The sequence below is a fragment of the Ustilaginoidea virens genome, chromosome 1 (genome assembly GCF_000687475.1).
Source record: "Ustilaginoidea virens chromosome 1, complete sequence".
Lineage (NCBI taxonomy): Eukaryota > Fungi > Ascomycota > Sordariomycetes > Hypocreales > Clavicipitaceae > Ustilaginoidea > Ustilaginoidea virens.
The window spans coordinates 4,216,381-4,235,421 of NC_057316.1; the positions used below are offsets into that span (position 1 = coordinate 4,216,381).

The 19,041-nt window shown below is 54.7% G+C and overlaps 3 protein-coding genes across 3 annotated transcripts; 1 reads left to right on the forward strand and 2 right to left on the reverse strand.

The window, feature by feature from the left end:
* Nucleotides 1-355: 355 nt before the first annotated feature.
* On the reverse strand, nucleotides 356-6,116 carry UV8b_00939 (uncharacterized protein; the record flags this gene model as incomplete). The annotated part of the gene is made up of 3 exons (XM_043138437.1): nucleotides 356-387; nucleotides 477-5,725; nucleotides 5,806-6,116. The coding sequence occupies 3 exons, from the start codon at nucleotides 6,114-6,116 to the stop codon at nucleotides 356-358; spliced, it is 5,592 nt and encodes a 1,863-aa protein (XP_042994371.1).
* Nucleotides 6,117-10,624: 4,508 nt separating this feature from the next.
* On the forward strand, nucleotides 10,625-16,171 carry UV8b_00940 (uncharacterized protein; the record flags this gene model as incomplete). Its single annotated transcript, XM_043138438.1, has 3 exons — nucleotides 10,625-10,905; nucleotides 10,977-14,651; nucleotides 14,779-16,171. The coding sequence occupies 3 exons, from the start codon at nucleotides 10,625-10,627 to the stop codon at nucleotides 16,169-16,171; spliced, it is 5,349 nt and encodes a 1,782-aa protein (XP_042994372.1).
* Nucleotides 16,172-17,163: 992 nt separating this feature from the next.
* Nucleotides 17,164-18,748, reverse strand: UV8b_00941 (uncharacterized protein; the record flags this gene model as incomplete). Its single annotated transcript, XM_043138439.1, has 2 exons — nucleotides 17,164-18,340; nucleotides 18,534-18,748. The coding sequence occupies 2 exons, from the start codon at nucleotides 18,746-18,748 to the stop codon at nucleotides 17,164-17,166; spliced, it is 1,392 nt and encodes a 463-aa protein (XP_042994373.1).
* Nucleotides 18,749-19,041: the final 293 nt, after the last annotated feature.

A 19,041-nucleotide genomic window follows, 5' to 3' on the forward strand; every position in this document is an offset into this window, starting at 1 on the left:
CATGCATATATTGTGGCGGTACATGTTTCAATCCGCATGCCCTCGAACAGCAAGGTACCTCCTAGGTTTCCATCCTTGGGACATGACATGGCTGACATTGCCGAATTCCAAACTCCTCGCGGCACAGGCCCAGTCAAGAAACGAGGCGGGGTTGTTGGGCAGGGGGGAAGACTACGAAAAAGAAGAGGAAAAGGGAAAAAGGGAAATGAAGCAGAGGCAAGAGAGACGAAACATGGTTGTATGGAGTAGAAATACGAAATATGAAGTACGAAACACGATTTACAACTAGACAATGGAATGAATGTCTGCTCCCGAGAACCAAGTCTATCAAAAGATCGATCGCTAACCCGTTTTTTTAAAGTTGGCCCGAGAGGAGAGCCTCGGTCGCTGCGGAAATGGAGGGATTAGCACTTTTGCCTTTGCTTCCAAGGCGGGCCAGGCGGCAGGACAATGACGCTCGCTGCGCTTCTACTTACCAGTATTAATATAAGCCCTCTTCGCGTCCAGCGGCACATCGAACCGGCGTTCCAACTCTTGCTTGATGCCCTTCTTCGTCACCGTCATCAGATCCGCCGTCTTGAGGATATCCCGTATCTCGGCCAGGAGCGCGTCGTCGCTGGGCAAGCCCACCATGTCGTCGGGGTTGAAGAACTGCGAGCCCCCGTACTGGCTGACACGGTGGTGGCCCATCTCCGAGTGAGCCAGAGACATGCGCGAGTCGTTGCGCGAGCCATACGGGTTGTGGTGGGCAAATCCCGTGGTCGAGCCGGGTCGGCTGGGAAAGGCATACTCCGACACAACGGCCTGCGCCTTGGTGCCGTAGCTGAAGCCGGAAACTTCGGAACGGGCATCGTCTCTGGACGTCTGCGTCTCCCAGAGCTCGGCCTGGTACTCCTCCCACTTCTTGCGCGGTATCGAGTCCGGGTCAAACTTGCCTTCGTCCGAAATCACCACCTTCTTGCCCTTCTCGCCGGCAACGACACGGGTGTTGCCCCAGTTGAAGTCGTCCATGTGCCAAAAGGCGTAGAGGGGCAGACCGAAGCTGAAGACGGGAATGGCCAAAACGTACAGTATCATCCAGCCCACCATTTCCCACTTGCGACGCAGGATGAAAATGATGGCCTGCAGGCCATAAATGGCTCCCAGCAGGATGAACGCCGTGATGGGTACGACGGTGGTTCTAGTCGCCACGAGAACAACCAGGTAGGCAATGTAGGCAATGGTGACGGGCTGCACAACGGTGCTGAGCAGGTCGATGAAGACGACGAAGCGCATGCTGAAGCAGCAGAAACCGCAAAGCTGAGCCATGGGTATCAGTTCAATCAGATTGTGCACCGTCGAGTTGATCCACCGTCGTCGCTGAGACAAGAACACCTGCCACGAATCCGGGGCAATGGTCCAGGCATGAGCGTTGAAGAGGTACTTGGTCTTGTACTTTGAGTGGTACTTTAGCAGAAGCGTCGTCAGGTACCGATCCTCTCCCAGATGAAGCAGGTTCTTCATATGCAGCGTGTCCACGCGGATGGTGGCGTACGACTCAACCACCTCCCGGCTGACGAACAGGGGCTTGCCAGTCTCGGCAGCCCGGATCCGGTACATGGAGAAGCAACCAGGCAAGCAGGTGACCGAGCCAAACAGACTCTCAAAGGCTTTGGAGAGATTGTGCGAAATGTAGTATTCGTAGACCTGAATCATGGTGATGAAGGATGATTTGGAGTTGGTCAAGGCCGTCTCTCCGCACACGGCAATCAGCCGCGTGTCGTCCACGAAGGCCGACACCATGCGAGTGGCCGAGTCCGGTGCCACCACGGTGTCTGCGTCGATCTGCAGCATAAACTCGTAGAACGTCGGGTTGACGCCAATGATGTTGCGGATCTGGTGATACATCTCCAGCTCTAGCGGGCTCATGGCCAGGTTATAGTGCACCCGGTTCAAGAAGCGCATCAAAATCATCTGCGAGTCCCGCTTGCCGCGATTACCGGGGCGCACGACCTCGGAAGGCTTGCCAACCTTGACGATGACCAGGAAGGGGACGATGTGGCCCTGAACTTCGTACAGGCCAGAGTACACTTTGCCCATGTTGTGCTGCTTCAAACCTTCGCCAAGAGACTCGAAACTGAGAGGCTCCGGATCGACAGTCTCGGACACGCCCAATATATCGAGGACGATTCTCGGGGTGGGTCGATCATTTCCCTGACCGATAATCATGCCGTCGCAGACGACGATCAAGAGCTTGCGCTTGTCGTCGTAGCGCATCCTGGCAGCCGAGTCGATGGCGCGGCGAAGCGAGTCCTCGTCTTCAGTGTATGCGGGGATTTGGCACATGACGAACTTGTCCAGGTTCTCCGGGACATTCTTGGAGCCAAACTGAAGCGCGGCGAAGAACTTGAAAGCAATGACCGAGGCCAACATGACGGACACGGAGAGGACCAGATACTCCGAGAACTGGCAACGAGCTGATCTTCTCGTGTCCACGTCCCCGACAAAGAAGAGATGGTCGAGACAGGTCTGCATCCGAGCCTTGACATCGTGAGGCATGGGAAGAGTGTTCCAGAACTTGGTGATGTCCTGTCCTGATTTAGTTCGGAACAACTCGAGAAGGTTTTGATCCATAAAGTTGGTCAAGTTTGGGTCGTCTGGCGGCGTTTGACCAGCCTTGGCACGCAATCTGCGACCACCAATCATGTAGGTTGTCAAGTCATACACCTTGTTTCCGATGATTGCAATGACCTGATTCTTACTAGCGAGCGTCGCCACGTACTCTGGAGAGTAGCCGATGGTACCCACGCCAAAGTTACTCCTCATCCAGATTAGTTGTTCGAGATACCAATCATTGCGGGTGTCGTTGGTGAAGTACCGGAAGTCGTGATAACGAGCATTGACATCCTGAAGATTGATCAAGGTCGGCGACCCCGTGAAGTTTGTGTTTCTGTAGTCGAGGGTCACCTCCGGATTCACAGAGCCGTTCACCCCCTGGCACAGGGCCGACACTTGGACAGGGAAAAGGGAGCTGACATCCTTGCCAGCATAGTTGAGAAGGCTCTTCCTGCTCACAAGAGGTTCTGTGGGGTAGTGGGCTGTTATGAGTGTACCAATATCGAGAACGTAGCCACGGATGGATACGTAAGCCGAATTTTGACCCTTGCCGTCATGAGAAGCAAGTTCAGCAGCGCTGAATACTTTCTGCTTCGGGCAAATGAGCATGGGAAACAGCACTATGAAGAAGGACGCAAACAGACACAGGAGCCAGATCAGCATGTTGATGGCCACCTTTTCCCTCCAGGCCATGCGAACGTCCTTTCGAGGCATACGGCCCATCCAGCGGATGAAAATGTCGGGAATAAACCAGGTTAAGAAGTAGACCGTAAAAACCCAGCGTTTTCGGCTGGGGGAGTCACGGTACTCCTCAATCTCCTGGAGGTTCTTCTCGTTGCCTCTCTCCGCCATTTGCTCTCGGGTGTCAAAGTTCTTGAACATGTCCCCTCCACCTATGGCGGAAACACCAGCCTCGGATCGGGCATCGTCGGATCCGAAGTAGCCGGGTTTCCCCTTCTCGCCATACATGAGCGGAGTGTTGCCTCCCGATAAGAGTTGCTCCTTGGAGGTGCCGAAGATGTCGCGCTCTCCTGCGTTGAGTCCGTCATGGCCGTAGCCGTCCGAGGTGGGCAGCTGATAACGGGACGGGCCACCCGAGTCTTCTGACAAGCGAGCAATCTCCATCCAGCACCGCTCGCTCAGGAAGACACCCGTGGACCCAACCTGAACATCATTACTGGGCCATCGCTTTTCTTCAATGACCATTTCGGCGCGTTCGCGTTCGCTGCCCACCAGCATAGTCTCGGCATCAGCCATACCAAGGAACTCACCAAACGGCAGGAACAAGCTGAAGTCGGCAGATCGTAGCCTCTGACTGATCTCGGCAATGCCAAACGTCTGGACTTGTGTGCGCACACACTTGCTATCAAACTGGTTGGCGATGCGTCGGTCATTCGGTTTCAAGCAGAAAACGAAGTAGGCATTCGTCCCAGGATCTGTAACAGCTTTCTGCACATTATCAAGCGATGAGAGAAACTGTCCAGAGGCTCCCTGCTCGATCCCGCCCTTGCCGCTATTGCCGTTGCTGTTACCCTTTGGGCTGCTAGACCCTGCATGGCTGCCGATGCCAAAGATGTTTGACTCTTGCTGACGCCGCGACGATGCGAAACCACGTCCTCGCCCGACTTTTCGAGACATGACGCTCGGGGCCCGCATCGGTTTGGAGCTGATGGTGGCCTGCATCACAGTCGTTCTTTCGTTGGGGTGGGTGACGGTTTGGAGCACGTCTTGCCCAAACAGCCTGCCCACAAACTCGCTCTTGGTGGAGTTGAACATGTTGAGGAGATCGACTGATATAACCTCGCCATTCTCCTCAATGAGGCCTTTGACAGGGTAGTCAACCTCCCCTGCGAAGTGCCTTACAGTAAAGGACGCGGCAGTGTTCTCGGTCAAGAAGTTGCTGCCGGGCAGCTTGGCGGTAGCGGCGCCGACCTCGATGGCCGGATTCTTGCCCTCGAAGCGCTTTCTCAAGCTTTCCAGCAGCTGCATGTCCGTCCTGTTTCGGCGAGTTTGATCATCAAGGATGCTCAAGAGGCCATTTCCAGGCTTTAGGAGACCTTTGACGGCGTCCGAGTTGTCAAAGTAGCTGGTGGGCGCCACACTGACTTCCTCCGACTCCAACATTTCGGCTTTCCGATCGAAGAAGTTGTGCAGGGTGACGTTGTAGATGGCTTCTGTCGCAGCATTGTTGAGAAGCTGATCCAGGGTGGAGCGGGTTGCCGACTGTTGCGCGAACCCGGGAAAATCCACAATGGAAATTGTGTTGGCGATTTGCTCCTCGACCGCACAGATTTTCTGGTTGACGGTTTCTAGGATCCAAGCGACGAGCAGGGAGTAAAGAGTTCTGGCGAGCTCGTTGGCATGCGCTCGTGCTCCGACGGGATCAAGCATGATAGTTACCCGCTCCTTTTGAATCATCTTGGTCTTGTACCCCAAGGTGGCTTGAAGCTCCCCTACGCTCACACCAAGAAATGCGGCGATGATGCCTATGACGTCCTTATTCTTGACGGTTGTGCATGTCTGGCCACCTTCGTGCGAGAACCCTCCGCTGTCGTCTCCGGTAGAGCTTGTGTTGTTTGTCAACTCAAACTCGAGCTGACCGATGTGTAGGATGGAGGCAAGAACTTGACAGATCTCGGCGATATCACTTCTGGGAAACTCAAGCTTCTTTAGCGCCGTCTTGAAAAGCTGAAAGCCCTCGGCATCGTTGATGCCCACCTTGAGCTGGGTGGGATGGCCGAGGTATTTCCATCTCCTGGATCCGTCGGCACCGTCGTTGAGCCCAAGGTGGGACTTTTCGGCAGGGCTGGTACCGGCTAGGAGGTAGTAGAGGACATGGAAATTTCGCTCTCCGGTTGGGACATCGGCGATACGGCTCCTCTCCAGTCGATGATCGAGAAGCTTGCCACCAATGAGGATCGGGTTTGTTGTGGCCGAGGTATCGTACTGAAGTTCATAAAACAAGCCAGATTTGGAAGCTGTGGGAGTGGTGGCCGTTTTCGTCGTAGTCAAGGTATCGAAGACGTAGGCCGCGAGGGAAAGCTTGTTGGACAATGGGGTGGAGGATTTGTCCAGCAACGCGGTGAGCAAATGACTCCGGATGGTTGACTTTCCTGAACCAGATTCACCGCTGTGCACACACAAAAGATTGGTCAACTGTTGTGCCATTCAAAAGGAACAAACATCAAGTCCAGACGCTCCAAAACTCACAGAAAGACTACGGCTTGATTTTCGGATCGATGACCAAGCCTAAGCCAAGCACGTTCGGCCATGTTTTCGGCGCCAGCCATGGCACTTCCCGGCTTCCCGCCATCCGGGCCTTTGGTCGATGATGTATAGGTATTCAAGCACACCAATCCGTGGGAAGACAGAGTGGCAGTTGGATGAGACACATGGAATCGGCTAGCCAAGTGCCCGGTGATGTGAGTATCGGACTGGAGATGTGCTGGCAACGAAGGTAACGAAGGCTGGGTATGTGGCCCTCCATTGCCGCCTCCCAAGGGAGGAAGTGACGATGCCATGTTTGGCAGTCCCAAGAGGACTGCTGTAGGGGCTGCGGCAAGTTTTGGAAGGTGTGAGCGATGCAGGAACGTCGAAGCACGGCGGCGGTTTCTGAGTTTCTGAAGAGAGGGGTATCACTTCGTACGGCAAGGGGAATGAGGATGGCGGCCTGGCGATGAACGGGGAGAGGTTGAAATCGAAGACGCTAGAGGGTTGAATTAATGGGCGAACCAACTTTAGGTGACGAGCAGCCTCGTAAAGAGAGAAAGGCACCGTTTTTTTTTGGTTTTTTTTGTTGCCACGGATGTATGATGCAGTTGTCAAAGAAGAAGCGAATGAGAATGGAAAAGCAGAAGAGCGCGTGGTGTATTGGATGCGAAAACGAAGGCTTTTTCCAAACAAAGGCACGGTCAGACCTGGATAAAGTCAGAAGAAGGCATTCAACTTGTGAGCCTGGCCGCTGGCAATGGTCTGGCAGAAGAATTGAAGGGACCGAACTAGACGCATAATTTCTTTGCAGAGGCGGCTTGGCTTGGCTTGGCTTGGCTTGGTTCAGGCTTGGAATGGTTGCTTGCTGATGCCATTGGCTGTGGGTGGCGCGCCTCGGAAAGGGTCTGGTCAGGGCCGTGAGGCATGCCACTGCCACTGGCCCCTGGGGATGGCGCTGTACCTTGTCGACAAATGGCTACGGCGGGCTCGAGAGACCAAAAGCGCAGTTTTGGCATGACTTGACCCGATACCGATATTTGACAGATAACTCCGCAGTCCCCTGCCACTTTGCTGGGGTTTTGTGCTATAATAAGGTCTGGGGAGGCCAAGAGCACGCGGCCCCGCTGCTACGATGATGCAACAGTCAAAATCAATAACCTTGCAACACACACGCACACACATGAAAAGAAGAAAAGAACATAAGAGAGGGGGGGGGGGAGGGAGAGAGGTTAGGGAGAGAGAGAGAGGGGGGGGCGATGGGGGGGGAGATCTTGAAAGAAGACATTCAGTTGACGGCGAGATGCGCGTTGCCCGCTTGGCTGTTTCTCGTCCGCCCAGCTGATTGAATCAGCAGCTCTGTCTGGCATTTGGCTTCGATAGTATGCGCAACGGCCCAGGGCAACTTATATGCAGAGGCGGTTCTAACTTTTGCCCTTTATTGTCTGGAGGGAGATGAAGAATATTTCAAGACTCAAATCAATATATGCTTACCCAAACTAGGCTGCGGATTGGGGTGGGAACGAAATATGAAGATTTCTAGGCGCACACCCCTCGCCAAGTTTTGCGTGATTCTCTGCAGGTGCAGGGGCTGTTATGCCGGCACGATGTTCTCTGTACTATGCACTATGTACCTCCTAACGGAGTAGTGGATGTACGGAGTACTCCGTGGTGGGTCAGGAAGGTATTTGCCATGGCCCAGGACCCAAACAAAGCCCGCAAGAGCAACATGCATCCATTGATGGATGGATGGGAATATCGGATCGCCGCTGGAGGCTGGAGGGACCTTATTCTGGCATGAGCTGAAGGTTCTCGAAAAGCACCCTGCAGTGGCTGACATTGTTTCGAATGGTGACGATTCCGCAATCGTTGACAGAATACAGGTGCCCGACTCCGTGCTCCGTAGGGTACCTCAGGTACCTAAGGTACATGTACCTACCGGGTAAGGAAGGCAATGGTAGGCCTGCCCTTTATGCAAAGGCAATCGGGCGGGTCCTATCGTCACTCTGCGTGAGGCCAAGCGTAGCGATAGAACAGCATGACGATACGAGGGTGGACGAAATGGGCGAGTTGAACGAGTTTTGACGCTTTTCCGCGTCCGATTCTGACGTGTTGGGAGCCGAGGCGGAAGCAGAAGCAGAAGCAGAAGCAAAAGTTTGAAGTCTAAAGTCCTCATTCTTCGAAGGACGGATCTCTCACCATGACTGGTCCGACTTGCTGCCGAATCAGGAGGTAGGTACGGGCTGGAGGAACCCAGGGTACCTGCCACCTAAGGTACCTACCAGGCCCTCAGGAGGCACGTACCTGCCCGTACGGGAAGCCAGGGGCCTAAAAGGTAGCGCTGTGGGCTCGTCATAGGCCTCTCTCCCCTCTAAATAAATTGCATCAATTCACGTCAACTTTGCCACTCAGTCCCAGGACCCTTGCCAACCTGGATTGAAGCGACCTCGTTTAGCCGCCCTCTGCTGTACTTTGAATCATGGCAAAGTCAGAACTTCGTACCGCTAAAATATGAGTCCGCCCTCCCTCCCTCTCTCATTGTTTCACGCTGCTATGCATCATCAGCCCATAAGCACCCTGGACCTTGGTTCGTCTATCCATCTCATGTTCTCAGGACCAAGTATGGCGCCTGTCAGCAGCTCGTGCGATGCGATTGACATTGTAGGCGAGACAATGAGGCATATGGATCGGGGGATACTATCGATGGCTGGTGGAATGAAGGGCCGGGCAAACCGAGCCATCATCTCCCTTTGGAATACCGAATTTCTCACGGTTAGGCACGAGAAGCGTCATGGTGGCAGTGATTCCGACATGGCCACAACATAACCGCGTTGATGAAATACCAGACATGCCTGTGCTGGTAGCAAGCTGGTGCGCTGGCGCGCTGGTGCCCGCTGTCGTGGCAGGACAGGAATGGACATTGGTGGGCCTACAGGCACTCCTCCCACTCGGTAAAAGGCTGGGGGCTTGACGGGCTACGACCAGACGCTACGTCATGCCCCAAGGAAGCGAGGCGCATGCTTTGCCCCTTCTTCTCCGCCAGCCGTTGCACGAGCACGGAGTACATGCGTGGACTGTCTTAGGTACCTAACCTTAGGTAGTGCAACTGCGGCCTTTGCGCATCCCTCTTTTTTTTTTTTTTGTGGGCCTCAGGATACGAACTGCCACAGTAAAGTCATTTTGGGTGCCCGCTGGGTCGGTACATGGGTGGGACGCGGTACATGAGTCCGTACATGCTACGCCGCCACTTTGCTGGACCCGAGTTGTGGAGAAAAGAAACGTCGCCTCTTCGTATTTCCCTTTGCGAACCCGCCATCTTTGCCATCTCCATGTGGCACCCCCCCCCCCTCCAATTGGGCAGTACGAGACTTGTTCATTGCAGATTTTTCCTTCCTCACAACAACCAGTACAACCTAAAGAGGTAAGTAGGGTAAGGTACCTTACGTTAGGTAGGTAGGTGCGTTAGGTAGGAGGTAGTTGGGTTCTGCTGCTGATGACAAGAGTCTGGTGAGCTCGCCCGAGAATTGGCGAGTCTGGACCCTAGACTGTCTGTCCGTCTCCAATCTGCTTCATGTTGCCATCATTGGCCGTTGAAGCATTGACGGACGGGTTGTCCCCCTTTGCCCAGGTGGCTGGCTGCCAGCACGGCGCACAGCCCCCCGAGGCTCGGAGTGTCCACTTCGACACTTCGACCCTGGGGCGCATAACAGCCACACTGCCACAGTTGAGAGTGGAGATGAATGAGAGTTCATGACTGTGGAGTGGACGGCCAAAAGACACCCCCCACAGTGGTTCGCCATGCAGCAAGATCATCGAAGCAATCCATGTCTCGCCACAAGCTCGATCGCATGGGGCAGGAACGGCGCAGTCCGCCTGTACGGATGGATATTTTGCACGCTTCCTGCCTGCTTGTTCGCCTATGAATTGGCCCCTCACGAACCAACGGTACCTGAGGCTAGGTACCTACTAATTTGATGAGAGCTGCAGCGCTGGCTAGGGGTGTGTGGCAGGCACGGCAACCTTGGGTTAGGTCGGTCTGGGGCGCTACTAGTGACGGTGACGGTACAGGTACCTAGGGTACCTAAGGTAGGTACCTTAGGTAGGTAGGCACTTACAAGTGCCCACCTGAAAGCCCCTTGGCTCAGCCCGAAACGCTGCACTCTTGGTATCTATGGCCCGCCGCACAACTTTTGTCTCGTCGCGCCTCTCCCGTTGCCCTGCGTGCCCGAAGTTGATTGTTTGGCGTGGCAAGTCCCCCACGCATCACCTAATAATTCTCGTTCCAAAGCACCAAATCCTGTCCGGTGCTTTCACTTCCACGACCAGGACAGAGGTTGGGCCCGAACCTGCTTCCCATTGATTCTTGTCTCTTCTGCAAATCGTTGCCTCGCTCGTTTTTCTGGCTTTCTTTTTTCCCATCGTCGAATATTAATTACCTTTACCTAGCGTAACAACTCTGGTGAACTAACTGCCTTTGTCCGTAATAGGCCCTTGGTTTGGCTACTCGTACCCGGAGAAAAGGAGCACCAAAACGCGTGTTTGCTACATTGGTCGTTGTTACCATATCTGTTTCCTAATTTTCATTCTGCGCTTCAAGACTCACCTCCGCATTCGCTACTCGCCATAAGCAGTGCTCGGTTCCATCAAACCGTCGAGATCCGTGGCCCCGAGTCGAACCAACCTAACCTCAAAACATCCTCATCCTCCGGCAACCAGTCCCTGTCATTGTGCGACCGAGAGAGCAAAAGGCCCCTTCGATCCCGTCTCCAACCAGGTCCTTGCCGGCTTTGGCCGTCCCTTTGCGGACACGGCGTTATCCAACATGTCGAACCGAATGTCCCTTTTCTCTGTGGCATCAGAAGGTCTGAGCAGTCCGCGAGCAGGTGGTCCCCTGACTGCTCAAGTTTCAACCACTACGTTACTGAATGCCGTCCACAATATTTATCTCTCCTCACAGCCTCATCAGCTAGAATCCGCCACTAGCTTGGTTGCCAACACATGGCTCACAGCTGCCCAGGCGAATCCCACTGTCGACCCCGTCCTAGCCTCCAGGGCGTGGGAGCATGCACGCCGACGAGCTGAGGACGGCTGTGTGATTCTGGGGTATGTAATCATCCCGGTAACCTTGCCCGCTCGCCTTTGACTAGCAAAATTACTGACCGAGATTTTTGCAGTTCTCTTCACCGATCCTCGCCGTCTGTCTTGGTTCCCTTTCTCAACAGCTTCCCCTTCGCCATACCTCCCACATTGTACAAAGCTTTGAGCGCTATCCAACCGTTCATCCGATGTGTGACGCCATACAACCCCTCTACCCCACGGCAATCTGCCTTGGGGATTACACTGACCTTGAACCTGACGGGAAATCTTACCGCTGCCTCATTAGCGTTGTCTCAGGGAGGCATTGACACCGTCAATGGATTATTAAATGTTCCCTCTGAAGCGGGCTATCGGGCGTTCGATGTCTTCTATTACCTTCTCACATCAGCCTCGACGCCAGCCGAGAGGGAGTTTTTGGGACTGAAGGCCCCCTCGACATATACCCTACTCTCCAGATCGGGAACCTACGAACCACCCCCTTATCTGCCCACCGCCGACGACGGCGCCTCAGCCGACGACTTCCGCCAGGCTCTCAAAGATATTGGCATCAAAGGATCTGCTCATAGGAATCTCATCTCGACATTGGCAGGCTTACTGAAGCTTGGAAACACACTCAACTATGACGTGGAATCAGACGCCCTCGAAGAAATTTGCGAAGACGCAAGCGGCTTACTGGGCATTGAATCTGAGATCCTGCTCAAGCAATGCAGCACCGAGGACAGGTGGACTTTCATTGGAGGTCTGTACGAATCACTGGTGGATTGGGTCATTTCCAGAGCAAATGAAGCCATCACGGCACAAATGACTCGTATCAAGAACGGTGATGAATCGCCTGATGGGCGCGGCATCAGGACACCTCAATCAAACGAAGATATTGGAGATACCGTTTCCATCACCGTCATGGAAGTACCGCACATCACCCTCGGCAAAGCTCTCTCCATGCGCTCCGTCTTTGATAATTCTCAGGGTATCAACGCGGAGATGATTGAAGATGGGTTGGACGTATCCCCTGCTGGCTCCTCGGTTCTGCGTGAATTGCAGCAAGCCGTCGCCGACGTGGGTCCCGACTTGGGCATCATGACCGGGCCAGAGGGTAGGGAGCGGCAGCACGAACTAGAGAAGCGCGAGGTGGTCCTCGAAAAAATTGCCTATGCGGCTGAAGATGGTGGTTTTCTCCGAACTCTGTTGTTCCCCATTGACGGCGAAGGCATCAACCTTGGTCGTACCGGCCGAATCGATTTGCCCGCAGTGCTTGGGTCGAACCGCCTTTGGTTCCACCTCTCATTGCATCCAACCGATGATTCCCCCGCGCAGCTTGCCGCTCTACCGTCCGTCACATCTGCCTGGTCGGCAGGCACTGTTTCGCGGCAGCTCCGTTCATGGAGACTGCCCGAGTGGGCAAATAGGAGAAACAGGAATCTGGACTTCACAGCTGATTTCGACGTGGACGAATTCTCCCAGCGCTATGCTATCCTGGGCTGCAAGGATGGTAAAGATGGCATCGAAAGCTGGGTCCTCGAGCGAGGCTGGAGCAACGGCGAAGTTCTTGTCGGCCGAGACCGGGTCTGGATGCGGGAAAGTGCATGGTGGGAGGCTGAAAGCATGCTGGATCTGAAACCCGAGTCAAACGATGAGCATCTGCAAGCCATGAATGCGAACCCATTCACATCAGGCTTTGATACAGGTTACTCTGCCAACGGGAGTGGTTACTTCCAGGCCCAAGGGATGGATCCTAGCTTCAATGGAAGCAATGACCGGCTGATGCATTCTCGCAGCTTCAGCCAAAGCCAACTGGCTCTTGGACAGACCGCCAACCTTGCTCCTTCTATCGCCCCCACGGCAATGCGAAACGTGAGCAACGGCGACTATGGTCTGGGCAACAAGGGGGACACGTACAAGGATGATGTTTATTACAACGCCGAGGGGGATTTCACCGGAGCCATGGACTCTGAGATTGCCAAGAACAAGAAGTTGGAGACAAAGCGAGTCTCTTCTGGTCGCCGTGCGTGGGTTTCGGTCGTCTGGGCTCTGACTTTCTGGATTCCTTCGCCCTTGCTTCGGTACATCGGTCGGATGCGGCGACCCGACGTCCGCATGGCTTGGCGAGAGAAGTTTGTGCTAGTGTTTCTCATTTTTCTCATCAACGCCATTGTTGTTTTCTGGATTATTTGGTTTGGCCGCCTGCTGTGCCCCAATTTCGACAAGGCTTGGAACAGTCGCGAAGTTCGGACGCACCAAGGCGAGAACGACTTTTGGGTCAGCATTCATGGCAAGGTCTACGACATTTCAAAGTTCTGGAGGCAGCAGCACAGTGACACCAACATAAAGACGACGTCAGATCTCATGTTGCCTCTTGCGGGCTTGGACATGGACGAGTACTTCGTACCTCCTCTTATCCAGGCGTGCAGAGGCCTGGTCACCGACCAGTCTGTCGCTCTCAGGCCCAACATAACGCCAGAGTTTAGTGTCGCAGTGCACACGTCCGGATACTTTGGGCAGGTCAACAGCAAGCTACACGATCCGCTGTGGTACTGGAACACTTTTGAGCCAAAGATCAAGGAGTATTATCACGGTGATCTCGTCTTTAGTGTGGACCAGGTCCAGTCTGACGGGGCCAACGAGCAACGTCCATGGGCCATGTACGGCAACAAGATATACGATCTCACGGACTACTTCCACACCCTGGACCTGATGAACAATGTTCCTTCTTACTCCTTCCTAGACAGCAGTGTCAGCGATCTGTGGAAGAACAACCCTGGTCAGGACATCAAAAGCTCCCTCGACCAATTGATTAAAAACTCGGCATCAAACCAAACCCAGCACGCCAGCATCATGAACAGCTGGCAGTGCATTCAGAATAGCTGGTACAAGGGGATGACGGACTTCCGACAGACTCCCAGATGCACGGCAAACAATTGGATTCTGCTGGCCTTTACCATCATCATTTGTGGTGTCGTTGTGATCAAGTTCGTTTCGGCACTTCGCTTCACCTCCAAGCGTCGTCCTTCGCCTCAGGACAAGTTTGTCATCTGCCAGGTTCCCGCCTACACCGAGGGCGAAGATTCACTGCGGAAGGCATTGGATTCTCTCACGGCACTCCAGTACGACAACAAGAGGAAGCTGATTTGCGTCATATGCGATGGAGTAATTGTTGGTCAAGGTAACGATCGCCCAACTCCAAAGATAGTTCTAGATATCCTCGGCGTAGATCCCAAGGTGGATCCTCCTGCACTGCCCTTCAAATCTGTTGGACCGGGCAATGAGCAGCTCAATTATGGGAAAGTTTACTCTGGCTTATACGAGTACGAGGGCAACGTCGTTCCGTACCTCGTCGTTGTCAAGGTCGGCAAAGAATCGGAGCAGAGCAAGGCTAAGCCCGGCAATCGTGGAAAACGTGATTCTCAAATTCTTCTCATGAGCTTCCTCAACAGGGTTCATCATCGGGCCCCCATGAACCCTCTTGAACTGGAAATGTTTCATCAAATCAACAACATCATCGGCGTTGACCCTGAGCTGTACGAATACCTTCTCATGGTTGATGCTGATACCTGCGTCAGCGAAGACTCTTTGAACCGCCTTGTTTCCGCCTGTGCCAACAACGCCAAGATTGCAGGCATTTGCGGCGAAACCAGCCTGGAAAACGATGAAAAGTCGTGGGCAACCATGATTCAAGTTTACGAGTACTTTATTTCCCATCATCTAGCCAAAGCTTTCGAATCTCTTTTTGGCAGCGTCACATGCTTGCCGGGATGGTATGGTTTTTTTTTTTTTATATTTTTATTTTTCTGTGTCTTTCCTCCCCCCTTCCCCCTTCCCTTCTGCCTTTCTGTCGGCTTTGCACAATACTTTTGTGATGCACGCTAATCCTCCGGTCCTCAGTTTCTCCATGTATCGTCTGCGAACGGTCGACAAAGGCAAGCCTCTTATTATTTCGGACGCTGTCATCAGGGAGTATGCTGTCTGTGATGTGGACACTCTCCATCAAAAGAACTTGCTGTCGCTTGGCGAGGATCGTTACCTGACAACGTTGATGACGAAGCATTTCCCGTACATGGCATACAAATTTATTCCGGATGCTCAGTGCAAAACGGCTGCACCAGAGTCGTGGAGTGTCTTGCTGTCCCAGCGTCGGCGATGGATCAACTCGACTATTCACAATCTCGTGGAGCTTATGCGCCTAAAGGAGATGTGTGGCTTTTGCTGCTTTAGCATGCGTTTTATCGTCTTTATTGATCTCTGCGGTACCCTCATCCTGCCCGCCACGTGTGTTTACCTAGGCTACCTGATTTACCTGGTTGCCTCACGTAGCGGCCAGTTCCCCATAATCTCCATCGCCATGATAGCAGCCGTGTACGGTCTTCAAGCCTTGATCTTCATCCTGAAGAGGCAGTGGCAACACATCGGGTGGATGATTATTTACATTCTCGCCTTCCCCATCTATTCCTTCATCTTGCCAATCTACTCGTTTTGGAATCAGGATAACTTCTCGTGGGGCAACACGCGTATCGTCATTGGAGAGAAGGGAACTAAGCAAGTCGTCGCCGTCGAAGAAGAAGGGTATGATCCACGATCCGTCCCTCTGCAGAGATGGGATGATTACGCCTTGGCCAACAACCTCCCTGGCCGTCGTGGAGGGTATCAAGAAAAGCAGGATTACGGTTACACTGATCAGTACGAAATGGATGAAATCAAGTCTGTTTATTCCGCCGCCCCTCAGGGTTCCGTATTCACCGGCTTGGGGGGGCGCAGTGCGTATATGCCGCCGCAGTCACCTGCTGCTTTTGGAAACATGACCAGAGCGCCAACAGCTCAAGGGCACTACTTTGACACTCCCGCGTCCCTTCGCAGACAATCCATGATGTCTCTGGGCACGCAGGTGCAAGACATCCAGAGAGGGGCCTCGCCTTACCGTGACGTGCCCGCGAATCGCGGCAGTCTGATGAATTTGCGCAGCCAGGCGAACTTGACGCCTGGACTGGGCTTGGCCGGCAACAGAGCGTCGTCAGCCATGGGCTACAGCGGCGGCCACCGTCCCACGGGCCTCGAGACAATGCCGTCGACAATGTCATTCGACTTCCAGCGTGGACACATTGGCACGGACGATACGGCCATTGTCGAGGCCATTCAGTCGGTCCTTGGTGAAGTGGACTTGGACACGGTGACCAAGAAACAAGTCCGCGCCCTGGTCGAACAGCGTCTGCAAACCGAGCTGACGGGCGAGCGACGCACGTTTATGGATCGACAAATTGATCGTGAGCTCGAAAACATGTGAGCAGGAGGTGTCGAAACACACACACACACAACCCGTTGGGGAATACTGTTGGAAATTTGTGCATGATTTGGGCAGGCATAGAGTTGGTGTCGGTTTTTGCTTTGCGCAGGTGACCTTTTGTGTACATGGTTGATTATAATCTGACTTTTTTTTTTTTCCTTTTTTTTTATATTTCAAACGACTTCATCTTGTTTTTTTTTTTCTCTTACTTCCCAACCGCCTTCGCAGTAAGCGAACGGTTCGGCGAAAATAGGATCGATCCAGACTCGAAGCTTAGCCCAACCAAGTCTGGTTCTGCGATTGCACTCGATTGCACTGTCTGGCGTTTGTTTACAGATGGACATGGTTACATTGGTATCGAGAGATCAAGACGTCGATTGCCATTATTAGTACTGTTATTGTTATTATTGCATCTTTTCCGTTCATGGGAAGATCAAACTGGCATCGTTACTGGGCCTCTTTCAATCTTGCAATGACTACTCCGTACTCGTCAAAAACATTTTCGTCCGCGAAGTGGAATGGGACGATTCGGATGAGACAGCATTTGGCACGGTAGCACTGCGCATGTCCCCTCGGATACTTAATATGCTGTTTGGTCGCTGGAGAAGCAGTCGCTGGAGAAGCATTTTGCGCTCGTGGGACCGACCCACTGCTATTTGGAAGAATAAAGTGTTTCAAGTTTCCATCTTCTGTTACTATCATGGTTATCACTGCGTGCGTCGTCGGTCTGCATCCTGGTCGGAAAGCAGCATCAACGTTGGGAAGCGATAGTCACAACATGTGTTGACGTGCATTTGTTTCTGGGTATCCTCCAAGAGACCGGGATCGGATTGCAAAAGCCATCCTTTCCGGATTCGTATCTCGGTGCTGCTATCCGTCTGTACCAGGGGGGGGCTAGCATTCTTCACTCGACATGGGGGGTGGGAGGGAGGAGGGGGGCAATTCCTTTGACGTTTTGTTCTATTTAATTACGCTGCTTTTTGGCAAGGGGCTTAGTCGATGTTGCCGACCCCCTTGAGGCGCAGATAGACGTCGGTGCCCCAGCCATATAAGCTCTGCACCGCTATGCCACCGCCAAAGTACTCTGCGTAGGCTCGGCCCAGGGGCAGGCCGTAGCCGAGGCCGGCTATGGAACTGCCCCCGGTGCTGGCGGCAGCTATGGCGCCGAGACCGTCAACGCCGCCGCCGCCACCGCCTGCGGCTCCCGAGCCGGGAAACTCGTCGTCGTCGGAAAAGGTGGTGAAGGAGTAGGACCAGATGTTGGGGAGGACGTCGGGGGCGATGCCGCCGCCGCGATCGCGGATCCGGATGGTAACGCCGGGGGCGTTGTCGTCGAGCGGCCTGATGGCGTCGCTGCGGAACCGGCCGCGGTCCTCGGACGGCTGCTGGATCAGGGGGGCGCCGCCCGGCTGCTCCTTGAGGGGGGGCTCGGGGGCGACGGTGACGACGACGGGCTCGCGGGACCTGCTCTCGACGGTGGCGCGGAAGGCGTTCTTGAGCAGCTCCGTGACAATGTACTCGAGGTGGGTGGGCACAAAGGCAAACGTGGTGGTGTCGGGCTCGCCGTCGACGCGGAGCAGCGGGCGCGAGCCGTAGCGCAGCTCGCAAATGTCGGCGACGAAGCCGGCGCAGGCCTCGACCGTCAGCGCGGGCCTGAGGGCCGTGTCGATGACGCCAATGTAGGACGGGTGCTCGGGGCACGGGGTCGGGCTGTCGCCGGGGGCGAAGTGCGGCTGGCTGCTGAAGTGGAGGGCAATGTGCTGCTCGCCGACCAGCCGGGTGCCGATGCGGGCGCGCAGGTGCTCGTCGAGGAAGCGCGTCACCTGGGCGGGCGAGATGTACCTGCGGCACTCGAGGAAGCCCCTGGCCAGGATGGGGATGGTGTCGGTGTGCGTGGCGACCAGCTCGGCCAGCACGTTGGTGAAGGCAATCTCGTCCTGGGGCGTGGCAATGGCGCGGCCCTGGCTGGCGGCGTGCCAGTACGGCAGGAGGATGGACAGCGAGTGGAGGTAGTTGTTGTAGATGCGGGCGATGTTGGGGTTGGACACGACAATGTACGGCAGGTTGCGGAGGGCCTGGATCCGCCGGGCCAGCCGGATCGGGAGAAGGGACAAGGTGAAGTTGGCCGAGGAGAGGAGCGATTTCTCGGACAGGGGGGGGCGGCCGTGTCTGTTTGGGGGGGGGTTTAAGGCCAAGACGGAGGAGGGGATTAGCCCGGGCTTGCGGGACTGCGTCGATTTTTGTTTTCTCTCTCTCTCTTTCATGTATATATATATATATATATATATTTATATATGCTTGCTCTTTTTTACCGGACAGTCTCGGGCAGGGGAAGAACATAGGGGGGGAAAGCCGTAACTACCTGACCAGATCAGCTAGGCTGAGAGGATGCTGGTGCTGTTGCGCGAGCGCAGCAATCTCGGCATCCGACACTTGATGCGCCACGGAGCGGCGAGACCCGGGTGCATGGAGGAGGAGGGCGTGGGCGCGGCGCGGCGCGGGCGGTCGGGCGACAGGAAGAGATGGGCGGGGACGGAAGCGGCAGAGCCTCAGCGGAGCGGCTGTCGAGGCCTGCATGTCGACATGGCTACGCGGACTCGGGGCGGAAGCGTTGGGCGGCGGATGATGCGCATGCCGCGGCTTCGGAGGTAGCCAGCGGGTGGATACGTGGTTGCAGTCGAGATGGACGGGGGCCGCGAGCGGGGGGGGGGGGGGATCGCGTACGGGAGCAATGTTCGCGGGGCTGGGAGTTGATATCGGGGGTGCGGTGGGAAAGATGCGCGCGCAGGTTGATGGCGTTGATGGTGATGGTGGTGATGGTGTTGATGGTGTTGATGGTGGTTGGTTGTCGGCTGTTGGCAACTTTTGTT